The sequence below is a fragment of the Microcaecilia unicolor genome, chromosome 1 (genome assembly GCF_901765095.1).
Source record: "Microcaecilia unicolor chromosome 1, aMicUni1.1, whole genome shotgun sequence".
NCBI lineage: Eukaryota > Metazoa > Chordata > Amphibia > Gymnophiona > Siphonopidae > Microcaecilia > Microcaecilia unicolor.
In genome coordinates, this window is record NC_044031.1 from 534,963,631 (window position 1) to 534,982,670 (window position 19,040).

At 41.3% G+C, this 19,040-nt stretch overlaps 1 protein-coding gene across 1 annotated transcript in view; it reads right to left on the reverse strand.

Moving 5' to 3' along the window:
* Positions 1 to 14,195: 14,195 nt before the first annotated feature.
* The window catches only part of CALB1 (calbindin 1), a 79,338-nt gene continuing 74,493 nt past the window's right edge, over positions 14,196 to 19,040 (reverse strand). The window contains exon 11 of the mRNA XM_030216385.1: positions 14,196 to 17,077. Coding sequence (XP_030072245.1) covers positions 16,964 to 17,077 — 114 coding nt within the window. The 3' untranslated portion in view covers positions 14,196 to 16,963. The remainder of the gene's footprint in view (positions 17,078 to 19,040) is intronic.

The following is a 19,040-nucleotide window of genomic DNA, read 5'->3' on the forward strand; positions in this document are numbered from 1 at the left end:
GCGGGACACGGATGGGAGGGCAGGGCAGAGGAGAATCGCTGGACATGGAGGGGACACCAGAATCGCGGGACACCAAGGGGAGGGCAGTGCAGAGGAGAATCGCGGGACACAGAGGGGAGGGCAGGGCAGAGGAGAATTGCTGGACATGGAGAGGATGCCAGAATCGCGGGGCACGGAGGGGACGGCAGGGCAGAGGAGGATCGCTGGAAATGGAGGGGAGGCCAGAATCGCGGGACATGGAGGGGACGGCAGGGCAGAGGAGAATTGCTGCACATGGAGGGGGAGTTCAGAATCATGGGACACGGAGAGGAGGGCAGGGGAGAGAGGAGAAATCGCTTCAATGAGAGCCTTAAAAACATAATCAACATTACAAGATAGCCTTGTTAGCACCCATTTCATTTTTTTGAGAAACGAGCCTTTTTTACTAGTTAGCTAATAAATCGGTGGTGTAGAGATCTGATAACAAGACAGTTGTTCAAGCTTTGAATAAGCAGTCAGCTTATTGTCCACTAATGTGTGAGACTTTGAGAGTCATAGTGCTTCACTGTTTATATTTAAAGATATCTTTGACTGCTAAGCATATTCCTGGGATCACTAACAAAATTGCTGATGCTTTTTCCCAATTTCAGTGGCCTTGGTTTTGTGCTTTAGAGCCTGCAGCGGAGAAACTGCCAACATAGGTTCCAGAAGGTGTTTGGAGTTTGATTCAACAGTATTAAAGAGCTTGTTGCGTTAATCTTTGGCCAGGAATACCTGGAATTCGTATGAGACTGGATGAAGGTTTTGTGATTTCTTGCTGTTTGCTGAGGAGACTTTTGAATTTGATTCCTATGCAGAGGATCTTGGATATTATGTCTTTTGCTTTTGATTGTGGTTGGTCTGCATCCATGATGGTGCCCAGTTTGGCTTCTGTGCATTTCCTTTCTAAGCTCTGTGTTCACTAAGATCCAACTGCATCCTTCATAATTTGGAAACTACAACATGGGTGGCTTTGTGCTCAGCAATGTGTTGTCCAGTATAGACAGCTTTTGCCAATTCTGCATAACCAATTGTGTGCTTTATTTACAGTTCTTCAGATCTCTTCTTCACAGTATGAAATGTATTTGTTTTAGGTGGAATTCTCTCTGGCCTTTTTTGGGGCATTGAGGATCTCTGAGTTGGTGTCAGTGAACAAGTCGGATAATGGTTCAAGAGGCCTATAAGCAGCAGACGTTCTTGTCATGGAGTCAGAAATTCATTTGCAGACTTGTAGGTTGAACACTGACCAGCTGGGTTGAGGATGTGCCTTAGTTTAGCATCGTGTCCCAGAGTTGATTACCTGCCCTTGGTGTTGTGCTTCTATTTTTCATGCTCAGCATCCTATGGATGCTTTATTTTGGTTGGCATGAAGGCAACTCTCTTTTAACTAAATTTCAATTTTCTGCGGTTTTTAAATGCAGTGTGAAGGTTTGTAGATGGGACCCTATGAAGTATGCTATCCATTCATTTCACATTGGGGCTGCAACATGTACTGTGGCGGGGGGAGCTTCAGCTGCTTTAATTAAGCGAGTTGGTCGCAGGCATACACACAAGTTTTTGAGTTATGTGAGGGATATCCATAATTGTGTTTAATTTTTGTTCAGTTTCATTTTCAGAGCCTCCAGTTCCTGAGATCTGCGTGTAGTTATGTGACCACTGCATTGTTTTCTGGGCACAGAAGAGAGCTCTGGAGTCACTATGGGGCGTTCATCTTGCTCTTACTCAGTTTGGTGTCAGAACTCAAAGACTTGGAATTCGGGGGACATGCTTTAGGAACAGTTGCTGCCTTCACTACTTCATGCTCATAGTTTTTCTTCACCAGATATAATTCAGATTTATCTTGGAGGCATTGATTTATGTGATATGGTGTTGAATTAATTAGGTAGATGAGCGCTGCGTATGCCTTGTAGCCTATAGAAGTGATAAGTAGTAGTAGTAGATGAAGAGGCCTCTTTTAGTGACACACTGTTATTTTCCTTCAGCTCTGCTAATTGGTCAAAGATTTTGGTCATAGAGTTTTCCCAGCTTGTATGGAGGGGAGCTCGTAAAGGTAAAGCCATTGAGAGACTTGAAGTTTCACGTTTTGTTTCCAGGTTGGGTGGGTTAGTTCTGGTCCATTAATTAATTACTTCAGATTGTCCAAGTTGGTTTCGTGGAGATGGTATTCACCTCTCTGATATTGGGCTGGACATATTTTTGCCAGAGAAACAAGATTTGCTTGAAAATTGTGTGAAGCCCAACTTGTCGCAGCATTTTTTGGTGAGGGAGTTGTGACAAGCTAAGCTGTCACCGCTAGTGACAGAAGTGTGAATCAATGTATTATTATAAAGTTAATTATTGCAAAGTTCAGTTGGATGAGTACAGTGAAAGGGAGTTTGAACTGTTCATGTGTGGTACTGTCATGGACCTGGGTCAGGGGTATGGGAGTTTGGACTGGTGTTACCACAGACCATGATTAACTGGGGATGGTGAAATATATGATAAAAATTTGAATTGGTCAGTTTGTTATTGCCTGATCAAAGAACATGTTACAATTGGAATGTCATTTAAGTTAAAGTTATTTGAAAGTTAAGTGAAATGTTTCAAAATGTCAATAAAGCTGCGACTAGTTTGTGTCATAAGTTGTGTCAATTGCAACTTTTTCCAACTTGGATGTTGAACGTTGAGGTGAAGGGTGTGAAAATACCTATGTTAGGTAGAGAAGAGTAGCAACCTGTGTTTTTTTTTTTTTTTTAATTGAAGTTTTATCATTTTTACAAGGAAAAGTAAGGCAAAGAGAACAAACCAAAACAACAATTGACAAACATATTACAATGTCTAGTCCACATCAAGGAAACCTGTAAAACCTATCTGGAGATACAAAGAACATTTTTACATGGTACAGGCAAGGAAAATGTAAATTAAATTTAGCACAACCTGTGTTTTTAATACCTCCATTCTTTACTCCTTACATGTATACTAAGTTGATTGGCTTGTTTTCTTTTCTATTGCCTGGCTATGACTTTTTTTTTCTGGAAATTTGGTACAGACACAAACCATTTACAGCTTTTATGTTTTGTTTTCTGGTTTTAAGAATTGGAGCACCAGCTCAGGTGATACCTTGAAGTATCACAGTTTTGTGATTCTGTTATTTTCTTCCTTCTTGCATTAGTGGCTCCATTACAGTCGTTGTCAGACTTTTCCATGTCTGGCCAGGTTCTGCCATTGTCAGACACTGACATTATCTTCAGGGTACTTCTCTGCATCTGTTACCTTTACACAGCTAATTAGGCTATCAATCACAATGTGTTGTGTAGAAAGGAATATTTAGTAATTTTCCAAAACTTAAATGTTCCAGGACAGCAGCTGAACGAACATGTTAAAGTTTAATGAAAATGCTTTTAAATAGGAACCTGTCTCACCACATCCAGGAACTGTGAACATCAAGTTGCAACAGGATCGTAGCAAATAATACCAAATGTTCTGTCCTTTTTGTGGCTGAGAGCAATTAATGAGCTCTGGGTAATGAAGGCACACAGCTTTTGCAAAATGACTACTGCAGCAAGCCTCAGATCTAGCCCAGCACGGAGTTAGATGTTCACATCCAAATTACTTAGATGCCATCCCCTTTTCAATCAGATGTGGACAGCCGCCCACACAACCTCACTTCCAGCCAAAATTACTGGACTGCTCTGTTTACTGGGATTTCTTGCAATACTATATCTGCATATGGAAGCCTGCAGCTGTTAGATAATTCAATATAGATTATATTCTAGCTTTGATCAGAGAAAAAGCATTTATGATATTCTATTCATGTTATGTCAGTTTTCAAGACTTCAAGGTGAACAAGTATACTGAAAGGTTTTAGTGCTGATAGTACTATTAAACTGTTTAATCAATTTTAAGGGATAACAGGCTGTTTTAAAAAACAGAAAAAAAATGAATTTCTGGGTCATGGATAGAGAATTCTCTTAGGGGCCCTTTTACTAAGCTGCATAGGCACCTCTGCACGCCCAACGCACATCAATTTGGAGTTACCGCCCGGCTACCATGTAGCCCGTGTGGTAATTTCATTTTTACATACGTCCACTACGTGCGCCAGAAAATATATTTTATTTCCCGATGCACGGCGAAAATCAGGCGGTAAATCTGACTTGACGTGCGTAGGTGACTACCGCACGGTTAGCGTGAGAGACCTTACTACTAAGTCAATGAGTGGCGGTATGGTCTCAGACCAAAATGGAGGCACGCCAATCTTTATTTTGCCGGACGTCCATTTTTGGCAAAAAAAGGCCTTTTTTACAGGTGTGCTGAACAATGATTCTCCGTGCATCCATAACATGTGCCTACAATACCACAGCCCCATTTTTCAGCGCACCTTAGTAAAAGGACCCCTTACAGTATTCTAGCTCATTATGGCTTCAAGAATATTTGAATACAAGTATTAGGAAATGATAAATGATATCCAAAACTGTAAATCAAAGTGGGCTATTAATAATCCCCCATATATTCAAAGTGATTTAAGTAGGCAGGAAAAGCTCTTGCTTGCTTAAATTGCTTCAATCCGCCCAACCTCTGATATTCAGCAGCACTTAAATGGGCAATGCTGCTGAATATCAGCTCTGACTGCCTAGGTAGAAAGTGAGCAGGTCAGAGGCGGTACAAGTGGCAGTATTGGGGAGGATCCAGCAGTTATGTGGGTGCTACTACTACTACTTGACATTTCTAAAGCGCTACTAGGGTTATGCAGTGCTGTACAATTTAACATGGAAAGACAGTCCCTGCTCGAAGAGCTGGCAATATTTAGTGCCGACATCCACATAAATAACCTGGCCAATGTAGGACAGCTCAAAAGCTGTGCTAAATAGGCTACATAGCTATGTGGGTGCAGGCATTGGATATCAGCTGGGACCCGAACTGGAAACAGGACAATTAACTCTGGATATACAGTGCCTGTGGCCGCACACAGACTGGCTTTGAATAAGTGAAGGTCTTGAAAGGGCAGAAAAACAAGATAGGAGTTCTCTTCTGACAGTTCAGCCTAAGACTCAGGGCAGAGTTGTCTATATTTTGTTTTGTGACCATCTTTCTTATGATATTATATGCATACTCAGGAAACATTGGCCTGTTATCCGATCTATACCACATTTTCCTGACAAAGATATATTAGTAGTTTAGATAGAAGAATTGAAAAGATATCCTTGCACCATCAGCGCTTCCAAAACCTCAGAAAGAAAAGGAGGATATTTTTAATGTTATGTCGTTATTTGACTCTTTTTAGCCTTTAAACATTCCTGTGGGGTTTTTATTTCATGAGTAGAGAGTCCCTGTTGCTCATAGCACTTCCTGGTTCCAATGACATCATTTTCATCATTGGAACTGCATCTGAGGTGGTCACTGGAATGCATTGGATTTTTAACTTTTTTGGCATTTTTCTAGTGATTTTTTTTCAGCAGTTAAAAAATAAATAGCAATTCCAGGTTAGCAAACTGAGCTTTATCAGATTTTTTCATCGTTTTTTTTTTTTTTCATTTGTGGTCATTAAAAAGATTGATGTAATTTGATCTTTTAAAGCACTTCAACTGATGTTTTATATCTCCATGAATATTTTTTAACATTAGGGTAATCAAATTTTGTGATCCAATGCAGTTTTGGAATGGTAGCTCTCACTAGTTTTATAAGGGGGGCTTTTACTAAAGGTTAACTTGAGTTATCTGCAGCAGGTCCCATTTTATTCCTATGGGCCCTGTTGCAGATAACTCGAGCTAATCTTTAGTAAAAGACCCCCTTAGTTATTTGTTCATTGTGAATTGTGTCCTCTGACCTCTGCTGGAGACATTTAAGCAAGCACTCTCCACAGTATAGCAGATTTTTCATTTCTGCCTGTGGTGTTGAAATGCTGCTGCTTTGGACAAAGAGTTCTTCTCTGTATAAAATGTGCTGAAACTGTGAGTACCTTTGAGCTATAATATTATCTATGTGCTTTTGATGCCGCTCAGTCAAAAGTTTTCTTATAAATCTTTTAAAACTTATTTTTAAGCTGTTTTGGATGCACATTTGCTAATAAGGGGAAAGCTTGTTTTAGTTCCTCTTTAGGTATGTGTCCGCTTTGGTGCTGCTAATGTTTGTTTGAATGGAAAATTTTTGTTTGTTTATAATCACCGGATGAAACTGAAAGAAGCCAAGAGAGAGGTACGTCTGGCGAAGGCGCAAGCGGAAGAACAAATGGCTAGAAATGTACGGAGGGGAGACAAAAACTTCTTCAGGTATATTAGTGAAAGGAGAAAGACTAAAAAGGGGATTGTGAGACTAAAAGATACAGCAAAACGCTATGTAGAAAATGATGAAGAAAAAGCCAATTTGCTAAATAGATACTTTGTTCTATTTTCACTGAAGAAAATCCTGGGGAAGGACCGAGAGGGACTGGCAAAAGTACACCTGAGAATGAAGTGGATAGAGCACCGTTCACGGAAGAGAGTGTGTATCAACAACTTGGAAAGCTAAAGGTGGACAAAGCCATGGGGCCGGACGAGATCCACCCCAGAATACTGAGGGAGCTCAGAGAGGTTCTGGCGGGTCCTCTTAAAGATTTGTTTAATAAATCCTTGGAGACGGGAGAGGTTCTGAGGGATTGGAGAACGGCGGAGGTGGTCCCTCTTCACAAAAGTGGTGATAGGGAGGAAGCTGGAAACTACAGGCTGGTAAGCCTCACTTCGGTTATTGGAAAAGTAATGGAAGCCATGCTGAAGGAAAGGATAGTGACTTTCCTGAAAGCCAATAAGTTGCAAGATCTGAGACAACATGGTTTCACCAAAGGGAAATCGTGCCAAACGAATCTCATTGAATTCTTTGACTGGGTGACAGGAGAATTAAATCAAGGACGTGCTATGGACGTCATCTACTTAGATTTCAGCAAGGCTTTTGACACGGTTCCCCACAGGAGGCTCTTGAGTAAACTAGAAGGGCTGAAGATAGGACCCGAAGTGGTGAACTGGATTAGGAACTTGTTGACGGGCAAACGCCAGAGGTTGGTGGTAAATGGAGTTCGCTCGGAGGAGGGAAAGGTGAGTAGTGGTGTGCCTCAGGGATCGGTGCTGGGGCCCATTCTGTTCAATATATTTGTGAGTGACATTGCCGAAGGGTTACAAGGTAAAGTTTGCCTTTTTGCGGATGACACCAAGATTTGCAACAGAGTGGACACCCCGGAGGGAGTGGAAAACATGAAAAAAGATCTGAAGAAGCTGGAAGAATGGTCTAACATTTGGCAATTAAAATTCAATGCGAAGAAATGCAAAGTGATGCACTTAAGGAGTAGAAATCCAAGGGAGGCGTATGTGTTAGGTGGGGAGAGCCTGATAGACACGGACAGGGAGAGGGATCTTGGGGTGATAGTATCTGAGGACCTGAAGGCGATGAAACAGTGCGACAAGGCGGTGGCTGTAGCGAGAAGGTTGCTAGGCTGTATAGAGAGAGGTGTGACCAGCAGAAGAAAGGAGGTTTTAATGCCCCTGTATAAGACATTGGTGAGGCCCCACCTGGAGTATTGTGTTCAGTTTTGGAGGCCGTACCTTGCGAAGGATGTTAAAAAAATGGAAACGGTGCAAAGAAAAGCTACGAGGATGGTATGGGAGTTGCGTTCCAAGACGTATGAAGAGAGACTTGCTGACCTGAACATGTATACTCTGGAGGAAAGGAGGAACAGGGGTGATATGATACAGACGTTCAAATATTTGAAAGGTATTAATCCGCAAACGAATCTTTTCCGGAGATGGGAAGGTGGTAGAACGAGAGGACATGAAATGAGATTGAAGGGGGGCAGACTCAGGAAAGATGTCAGAAAGTATTTCTTCACAGAGAAGGTGGTGAACGCTTGGAATGCCCTCCCGCGGGAGGTGGTGGAGATGAAAACGGTAACGGAATTCAAACATGCGTGGGATAGGCATAAAGGAATCCTGTGCAGAAGGAATGGATCCACAGAAGCTTAGCTGAAATTGGGTGGCGGGGGGAAGAGGGATTGGTGGTTGAGAGGCTAGGATAGGGGAGGGCAGACTTATACGGGGTCTGTGCCAGAGCCGGTGATGGGAGGCGGTACTGGTGGTTGGGAGGCGGGAAATACTGCTGGACAGACTTATACGGTCTGTGCCCTGAAAAAGACAGGTACAAATCAAGGTAAGGTATACACATATAAGTTTATCGTGGGCAGACTAGATGGACCGTGCAGGTCTTTTTCTGCCGTCATCTACTATGTTACTATGTTACTATCATAATAATGGTGGATTTTTAGCCACTGGTTTTACATTTGCCTGTTACTTCATGTCCTGTTACACATTTGCCTCAATTCATGTCCTCTTGTTCTACCACCTTCCCGTCTTTGAACCTTTTTCGAGACAGGAAGGAGTCAGAAGAAGAGGATATGAATTGAGGTTGAAGGGGGGGAGACTCAGGAGTAATGACAGGAAGCATTTTTTTTACAGAGAGGGTGGTGGATATGTGGAATGCCCTCCCGCGGGAGGTGGTGGAGATGAAAACGGTAATGGAATTCAAACGTGCTTAAGATAAACACAAAAGAATCCTGTTTAGAAGGAATGGATCCACAGAATCTTAGCGGAGATTAAGTGGTGACGCCGGTAATTGGGAAGCGAAACCGGTACTGGCAAACTTCTACGGTCTATGCCCTGATTGTGACTGAATAGATATGGATGGGCTGGAGTGTAAATTTTAAGGGGTTTCGACATTAGCTTCAGAGCTTAGTACAAGAACAGTGCTGGGCAGACTTCTACGGTCTGTGCCCTGAGAATGGCAAGGACAAATCAAACTCGGGTATAAAGTATCACATACCTTGTAAAATGAGTTTATCTTGTTGGGCAGACTGGATGGACCGTACAGGTCTTTATCTGCCGTCATTTACTATGTTACTTTTTGCACTTTTAGTCAATATGAATATTTGATACACATTTTATACACTTATTAATGTGGTTTGTTCTTAGGCAGACTATATGATTGTGGTATGTCATGTTCTCGTTTTTATTTACCATTGTACTATTATATTATAATAATTTCTTATGGATGTTACATTGAAATTAATTTTGATATGATTTATTAGTATGTTATTAATTAATTTAAATGTCTGGCTTAACAGCTCTACCCCTGATGCATCCTATTTGGGTGAAATGTGGTCCCATCAGGTGTTTGTTTTAATAAATTGTCCACTTCCACTCCTGTTGGTCTGTGTCTTATTGTTTGCTGCCTCACCAGCTCACAGATCATTGCCTTTTATGTGTGCTTGTGTATAGTACAGTGGTGGAAATAAGTATTTGATCCCTTGCTGATTTTGTAAGTTTGCCCACTGACAAAGACATGAGCAGCCCATAATTGAAGGGTAGGTTATTGGTAACAGTGAGAGATAGCACATCACAAATTAAATCCGGAAAATCACATTGTGGAAAGTATATGAATTTATTTGCATTCTGCAGAGGGAAATAAGTATTTGATCCCCCACCAACCAGTAAGAGATCTGGCCCCTACAGACCAGGTAGATGCTCCAAATCAACTCGTTACCTGCATGACAGACAGCTGTCGGCAATGGTCACCTGTATGAAAGACACCTGTCCACAGACTCAGTGAATCAGTCAGACTCTAACCTCTACAAAATGGCCAAGAGCAAGGAGCTGTCTAAGGATGTCAGGGACAAGATCATACACCTGCACAAGGCTGGAATGGGCTACAAAACCATCAGTAAGACGCTGGGCGAGAAGGAGACAACTGTTGGTGCCATAGTAAGAAAATGGAAGAAGTACAAAATGACTGTCAATCGACAAAGATCTGGGGCTCCACGCAAAATCTCACCTCGTGGGGTATCCTTGATCATGAGGAAGGTTAGAAATCAGCCTACAACTACAAGGGGGGAACTTGTCAATGATCTCAAGGCAGCTGGGACCACTGTCACCACGAAAACCATTGGTAACACATTACGACATAACGGATTGCAATCCTGCAGTGCCCGCAAGGTCCCCCTGCTCCGGAAGGCACATGTGACGGCCCGTCTGAAGTTTGCCAGTGAACACCTGGATGATGCCGAGAGTGATTGGGAGAAGGTGCTGTGGTCAGATGAGACAAAAATTGAGCTCTTTGGCATGAACTCAACTCGCCGTGTTTGGAGGAAGAGAAATGCTGCCTATGACCCAAAGAACACCGTCCCCACTGTCAAGCATGGAGGTGGAAATGTTATGTTTTGGGGGTGTTTCTCTGCTAAGGGCACAGGACTACTTCACCGCATCAATGGGAGAATGGATGGGGCCATGTACCGTACAATTCTGAGTGACAACCTCCTTCCCTCCGCCAGGGCCTTAAAAATGGGTCGTGGCTGGGTCTTCCAGCACGACAATGACCCAAAACATACAGCCAAGGCAACAAAGGAGTGGCTCAGGAAGAAGCACATTAGGGTCATGGAGTGGCCTAGCCAGTCACCAGACCTTAATCCCATTGAAAACTTATGGAGGGAGCTGAAGCTGCGAGTTGCCAAGCGACAGCCCAGAACTCTTAATGATTTAGAGATGATCTGCAAAGAGGAGTGGACCAAAATTCCTCCTGACATGTGTGCAAACCTCATCATCAACTACAGAAGACGTCTGACCGCTGTGCTTGCCAACAAGGGTTTTGCCACCAAGTATTAGGTCTTGTTTGCCAGAGGGATTAAATACTTATTTCCCTCTGCAGAATGCAAATAAATTCATATACTTTCCACAATGTGATTTTCCGGATTTAATTTGTGATGTGCTATCTCTCACTGTTACCAATAACCTACCCTTCAATTATGGGCTGCTCATGTCTTTGTCAGTGGGCAAACTTACAAAATCAGCAAGGGATCAAATACTTATTTCCACCACTGTAAGCTGGATAGTGGAATTAGAAAAGGTACAGAGAAGGGTGACAAAAAGGAGGAGGGAGAGAGGAGACATGATAGCAATGTTTAAATATCTCAAGGGCATTTATGTACAGGAAGAGAGCCTTTTTCAATTTGAAGGAGAGCTCTGGAATGAGGGGGCATATGACAAAGATAAGAGGGAATAGGCTTGGAGTAACCTAAGGAAGTATTATTTCACAGAAAGGGTGGTGGAGGCGTGGAATGGCCTCTCGGTGGAGGTGGTGGAGTCGAGGACTGTTCCAAAATTTAAAAAGGCATGGGATAAGCATGGTGGATCGCTTAGGAACAGGGAGAATTAGGGGTTACAGAGGATGGGCAGACTGGATGGGTCATATGGCCTTTATCTGCCGTCATGTTTCTAGGTTTCTAATGTGTACAGCACTGCGTTTGTCTAGTAGCGCTAAAGAAATGATTAGTAGTAGTAAAGAACAAGCAAAAATCTTTTGAAAATAAATGTGGATTGAATCAAGGGCTGGTAGCAACACTGGAAGACAGGTGTAGTGAAGCAATTCAAATAGGGTTCTTGAAGTATTCTATTAAGAAGACTTTGATAGCATTATTGCCCAAGAAGTCAAAGACCTATAATTTGCTTCTAGTCTGAAATTGTTGCTTTGTCTTCTGAGTACTGTCTGGGACAGAAGCGCACTGGAAGAAGCTGTCTGGATAAGTTGGTAAATTTTGAAAAATTTCTGGCTGCTTAACTTCTTTTTCTGTCTCTTAATAGTTCTACCTGCTTAAAGTTTGTCTGTTCCTTTCTGTTAGTTGCTCCAAAAAATTTGACTTATCTGTTTGTGGTTAATTGTGAGTTTTTGAAAATAGCTTAAGTCTGATCATTACCAATTTCTCTTTTCCAAATTGCCTACCAGTTTACAGATATGTAATTTTTCTACAATGCAGCTGGCTTTCCTGTCTGTGAGTAATCAGAAGCTGTAAGAAAAAAGCCCCAATATCGGCCTTTGTTATGAAAATAGCTTTAAAGAAATTACTTTGGCTTGCTTGTACTTCTATTACCATACGGGGGGGGGGGGGGGTCTCTGTTTGTGAAATTCAAACATAGCTTATAACCAACCCTTCCCCCCTGGATTCTATATAGTGCGCTTAGATTTAGGTGCCTAAATTGATGCGGATCCTATAACACCGCACTTAATTAGCTTAACAAGTTAATGAGTGCTGAGAAGAGCACTTAACAAGCAACGAGCACAAATTGACACTGATTAGAATTTAGGTGCACAACTTGCTTAGCATATTCTGTAATGATGTGCACCAAACTTCTAATGCACAGTGGCAAAAGGGGCGCGGTTATGGGTGGGGAAATGGGTGTTTCATGGTTATTCCAATATTTAGGCATCTAGTTATAGAATATGGCCTATCCCAAAGCCCACAATACTATTTAAACCCCTATTTCCGTTTTGTTTGATTTCCCGCTTTTTGCCTTATGTCTGCTTCCCTTTGTTGCTCCTGTTTTCCCATCCGTATTCTCTTAATTAGCAGCGTACGTTACTGTATTTGTTAATTTTTTATATAACTATTACAACCTGCTGCATTATGTAATTTTCTTGTAACTTTGTTAGCCACATTGAGCCCGCAGAAGCTGGGAAAATGTGGGTTACAAGTGAACCAAATAAATAAATAAATACATACATACATCTATGCTCTGAGATTTACACCAGGTTTTCGTTGGTGTAAATAGATGTGTACAGATATTGGTGCTGAAATATCAACTAAGCATATTCTATAATCGGCACCTACATCTAGGTGCCGATTATAGAATACACTTAGCACTGATTTCAGCACTGATTTTTTTAGGCGCCAAATATAGAATCTCCTCCTTTATGTTTTCGAGTATCTAAGCAGATTTTTCACATATAATCCCTCCCATCCCACCCCTTAAACTTGGCTTCCCTATATAGTTTTCCCAATACAAATAATCAATATTCTTCAGTCAAGTGATAATCAAGTAGTCCTGCTGATTGCTAAAGCCAGGCAGTACATCAAACTTTAATAAATGATAAAGTGAGTTTCAGTTACACACCACTGTGTGCTGTGGATTTATTTCCGAGAACACCTGCAAAGGACTGCAGAGCTTTGGAAATCAGGATATTGAGTTGGCATGCATGTGAAAGGTCTTGGAAAAAAATCTCTTCTCCTTTGCCCTCTGGATCCATAAAAAATACATAGATTGTTCCGTAGCCTCATGAACACAAAAGGAGCAGACAAGGCCAGGAGAGAAGGCGAACACCTAAATTGTCACCGAGGATAACTTTATCACTACAGTAAGTTTTGAGACCCTTGACGCATGTAGTTGTGCCGAAACCCAGATGAGTTGGGTCATTTCTACAAAAAAGTTATCCTCGGTGATGGGGAGACATGATAGAGGTATATAAAATAATGAGTGGAGTGGAACAGGTGGATGTGAAGCATCTGTTCACGCTTTCCAAAAATACTAGGACTAGGGGCATGCGATTAAACTACAGTGTAGTAAATTTAAAACAAATCGGAGAAAATGTTTCTTCGCCCAACGCGTAATTAAACTCTGGAATTCGTTGCCGGAGAACGTGGTGAAGGCGGTTAGCTTGGCAGAGTTTAAAAGGGGGTTAGACGGTTTCTTAAAGGACAAGTCCATAAAACGCTACTTGGGAAAAATCCACAATTCCAGGAATAACATGTATAGAATGTTTGTACGTTTGGGAAGCTTGCCAGGTGCCCTTGGCCTGGATTGGCCGCTGTTGTGGATAGGATGCTGGGCTTGATGGACCCTTGGTCTTTTCCCAGTGTGGCATTACTTATGTACTTATGTACTTATATCCTTCTCTCCTGGCCACTGCCATTTCTTTTGTGTTTGTGTGGTTGCTGTGGAGGTTTCTTCTTTTGTTTTTCTCTGCAGCCTCATGAATCCATCTCTCCAACCAGGTGGCTCACTGGAGACTGACTACACTTAGGGGTCAATATTTAAACTCCATGGCTGGTGTTTATTTTAAAGGACAGCTGTGGCATTTAAATTATTCATGGATATTGAGTACTGCTATGTGGATAGCTAACCAGATAAAGTTAGGATAATTTTACTGCGTAATTTCATCCAGATAGTTATCCAGATTGCTGTCTGAATATCGCCATTTTACCAATAATATCTGCTCTACCTTACTCCACCCATGTACTGCCCTAGATAGTGTCACTAAATATCCATGACCAGCTGCCATTATCTGGATAAATGCCTTTAAATATCAGGTCTTTAAAATACATCCTTAAATTGTGGACTGCAGACTTGCTTCTTGATTATCTTCTTTATTGCTTTTTATCATACTTACAACAATGAAATTTGTGATTTATACAAATTAGACAGCAGTGGTCTTCAAATATTGAAGTTAGAGGTACAGAGATCACAGTAGAAACAATTTGCTGGAATAATTAAGATAATCAAAATGTGCAAACAGTTTATAAAATGGAGTAAAGTCATTTTGTGACAACAGTTTTATGAAAAATGAAATATATAGTGCTATGCTGAATATCGGTCACGATTAGTTGAACCATACTAGAATATTATACAAAAGATAAAGGGTGAATATTGCCCAGTTTCATAGCAGATGAACATGAATAATCAACGTGCCATATATTAATTACAAAAACATTGATGTTGCGAAAGACAACTTCTTTTTCTTGCATATCTCATGTCTTCTTATGTTGGGGTGGGGGTGGGGGGGTTCATAAACTACTCTCATGAGGTACAAAATAAGTAGACCAACCCTGGAGTTTCCAAGCAGCTACAACATTGCTTCTATTGGAAGAATTTATGGGGGATTCCGGAGTCTATGAGCGCCAAAGTTCTCTATATTACTGTACTCGGATCACAATAGCCTGCATGTATTCATGTCTATTGAAATCAGTACTTCTATGCCAATCCTTGAATATCTTCCTGTAGAATCAAATCCCATGATTCATGTTCAACATGTGCTATATGGCAGTAATTTCAGTGCTAGATTATTGAAGCTTATCTTATCTTGTTGAAATCTTCAACAAGTGAAAATCAGAACTGCCCTTTAAGTACTAAACTTGAGGAAGAAATATGTTTACTGAGGACCACAGTTTTATTAGAAAGAAATAATACTTTTTGAAAGCAGTTCTATAACAGTATACCTGTATTTAGGTGCTTAGAGGGTGCCTACATAATGGAAATTAGGTGCCTACTTCCCTTTATAGAATTAGGATAACATGTAAAATATATAGTACACCTATAATTTAGGTACAACTGCTTATGCCAGCCCTGGACCTGGTGTGTTTACACCTGCAAGGCAGAGAGACCTGTGTAACATAGTATTCTATAGATTTTTGACACTTATGTCCCAGTATTTTAATTATTTATGTGCATCAGAGCAAGCAATGGGTCAATGGGTCAGTGGGGCGAGTGGATCAAAAAGAGGATAGGTCAGATGGGTCCATGGGTCTGTATATTCAAATCATGTCCCATCTTTTTAAAGTAGGGCTATCTATGCAAGCTGAATTTCAAATATTTCACAGTTATCTACTACAGTAGTCATTATAAGGGGGGGACAGTGGGAATGGTGGGCCCACAGTTAGCAAGATGGCAGAATGCTTAGAAATAGCAGTCTCCTTGTTAAAGGTCTAAGACTTTAAGTAGAGCAGTTGCTGAATTAATCATCTTTGATTATATTCAATATATTGTGGGTAGGTCAAGCATAATGGGTCACATAATTGATGGATCACTGGTCACATGGGTAAATGGGTCATGGGTCAGCTTGCATGACCCATTACTTGCATATTCAGCATGTAAATGTTAGTGCCATATTTATAGAATTATTCACTTATTATTCTCCAAAACTCATGTTCCAATGACCAAGTGAGCACTAAAAGTGATGGCCCTTACTTTAAAAACCCTATTTGTGATTTGCACATGCAAATATTGGCATATAAATGGACGCCTGTGGAAAACTCAGTTTCAGAAAGCCAGGATTTACACATTTGAATCTGAACTAAATGCATATGGCAGAACGAAAAAAATACACTTATATTTCCTATTTCAGAAGGAAATGCATGTCTATGATCAGAGAGATCAATGTCAGGAATTAGAGCTTCTCCTGGCTATGTATAGATTTTGTAAAAGTACTTGTTTTGCGCAATGCTCTACAGTGCTTTTCCCCTTAAAATCGATAGTGCTAATGATTGTGACCTCTATATTCAATTGAGAGCATTTAGACCTGTCGGATTCCAAAATGGCAGACATACACATTTAAGGGGGGAAGTTATCAATGTGGGCTACTGTTAAGACATGTTATTTTACTGCTAACCCCAGTTATTAGTAACTAGGTCTCACTGCATAAAATGGGACCTGTGCTAAAACAGCACAAGTTAGTGGTTAAGCAACAGGTCTTAATGGCAGCTCAAATTGATAACTAACCTCTTACAACTAGTTTCTGAAATACCTACTTACACATATAAGTTGCCTCCATTAATGTTTTAGATGTTGACATGTATAAAATGGTTGCTCCTGTTGCACATAGCCAGTACATACACATGTTTTCCTCCACTGGCAGATCCTTTTCCAAAATGCTACCGGAATTGCACACAGCCCAACCTGGACATTTCAATTCCAATTTCTGTGTTCTGTCTAAAATTGTGCTGGATATCTGCATTCTCTGTAAAGTTGTTTTAGTCTTAGCATTGTAGTATGTTATCAGAAACCTCCAAATAAACACATTTGAAATATATGAACTTTTGATTATTACAGCAAACTACAATGCAGCTTTTTCCAATCTTTCTTCAGCTGTGTTTGAGAAAGGAAGATCAATTTTAGCTCATTTTATTGAATAGATGGGCCAAGCAGACATTCTTTTACCAATATTATAATTACAAAAACTGTACATTACAAACAGTGTAGAAACCAACTGAAAAGAATCTGCCACACACCTGGCTAATTATCTATATGCAATTAAATTTACAGATATATTAAGAAAGTACAGCCTATTCCCTCATAGTGCACAGTTATTTTGTAGATAGGTTTTCACCACCAGGGCAGATGAAAGTAGGTCTTTAATTTTCATCGGCACATAGGACAAGTGCAAGCTCTGTTCTGTAAAGCTTTCCTCCGTCAGACAAGGCCATGATGCTTTTTTTGTAGGTAGCAATGTTGTTAATGTCTAATTCCTATTTAGAGAGAGAGAGAGAATGAATCACAATACAGTTTAGTTATTCATATGCATGTGAGCTAAGAGGTCCTTTTACAGAGCAGCGGGAAGTGAAGGATTAGGTGATCCCTAGAAATGGAAACTGATTTCCTAGGGTCCTATTTACCAAAGTGCTATAAGATTTTGAAGTTATACTACCTATAAAATCCGCACAGTAAACATTTTCACCTAAGCAAATACTATAAGTGGCACCTAGATTTAGGCATGCTATATATATATATATATAGTATGCTATCCCAGTGCTTAAAACTACATGCCTCCATTTACACCAATGAAAACATGGCGTAAATCCCTGCATGTAGATTTACACACGCTGGGCCATATTCTATAACTATGTGTGTAAATTTTGGAATGCCCATGAAATGCCCATTTCCCAGCCCATAAATATACCCCTTTTGAACTGCGGGTATGAAAATTTAGGCACAGTTCATTACAGAATCCGCTTAGCAAGTTCCAATTATTGCCAATTAGTGCTCATTATGGCCTTGTTAAGTGCTGTTATCAATGCTGATTATCTTGTGAAGCCAATTAAGCTATGCGTGTTGTTATGGAATACGCTTAGATTTTGGCATGGAACACTAGGTGCGATAAATGGAATCTGGGGGTAAGTGCAAAACTCTTGAATTAAGAGGGTGATGATATAAACCAATTTCCCATTTAAAATGCAGACTTATGCATGTAAATGGGTTCATATAACATTTGGTCACACTTAAAAATACATGTGGTGCAGGCCACATGTATAGCATAGTAGCCAGTAGTCATGCTCAAGGGATCAGTATGGGTGGAGCGTGGATATCATGATGCATGCAAGTATTTCACATGCTAACACCAAGCAGGTGTAAATGTCCGTTCCGTTGAGCTAGGCATGGTTTCTGCAGAATTTCTGCTAGTATTTTGTACACAAACAGGTGTCTATGAGGGGCATAATTGAATGCGAACGCCCATCTCCATGGGTGTCTATCTTTTTTTCTGATAATATGTTTTGTGCCGGGCAAATGCATTGGATTTGTGCGGATCTGAGCTGGGCGGTTTCGTTTTTCAGCGATAATGGAAACCGAAGGCGCCCAGCTAAAAAACGAACAAATCCAAGGCATTGGGCCGTGGGAGGGGCCAGGATTCGTAGTTCACTGGCCCCCCTCACATGCCAGGACACCAACCGGGCACCCTAGGGGGCACTTGTAACAATAAAAAAAAAAATTAAAATACCTCCCAAGTCCAAAGCTCCCTTCCCTTGGCCCCCAAATCTCCCTCAAAACCCATTGCCCACAAATCTACACCATTACCATAGCACTTATGGCTGAAGGGGGGCACCTAGATGTGGGTACAGTGGGTTTTGGGGGCAGTCTGCAGCGCTCCCATTTACCACCACAACTGTAACAGGTAGGGGGGGATGGGCCTGGGTCCACCTGGATGACGTCCACTGCACCCACTAACAACTGCTCCAGGGACCTGCATACTGCTGTGATGGAGCTGGGTATGGCATTTGAGGCTGGCATACAGGCTGGCAAAAAAAAGTTTTTAAAGTTCTTTTTTTTTGTGGGGGGGGGGGGGTAGTGACCACTGGGGGAGTCAGGGAAGGTCATCCCCGATTCCCTCCAGTGGTCATCTGGGCAGTTGGGGCACTTTTTGGGGACTTGTTCGTGAAAAAAAAGGGTCCAAAAAAGTGACCCAAATTCGTGCTAAAAATGCCTTTTTTCGATTATCAACCGATACACGCCCCAGTCCCGCCTTCACCATGCCTCCGACATGCCCCCGTCAACTTTGGCCGTTTCCATGACAGATTGCAGTTGAAGACGCCCAAAATCGGCTTTCCATTATACCGATTTGGGCGCCTATGGGAGAAAGACACCCATCTCCCGATTTGGGTCGAAATATGGGCGTCTTTCTCTTTCAAAAATAAGGCTGTATGTGTCTTTATAAAA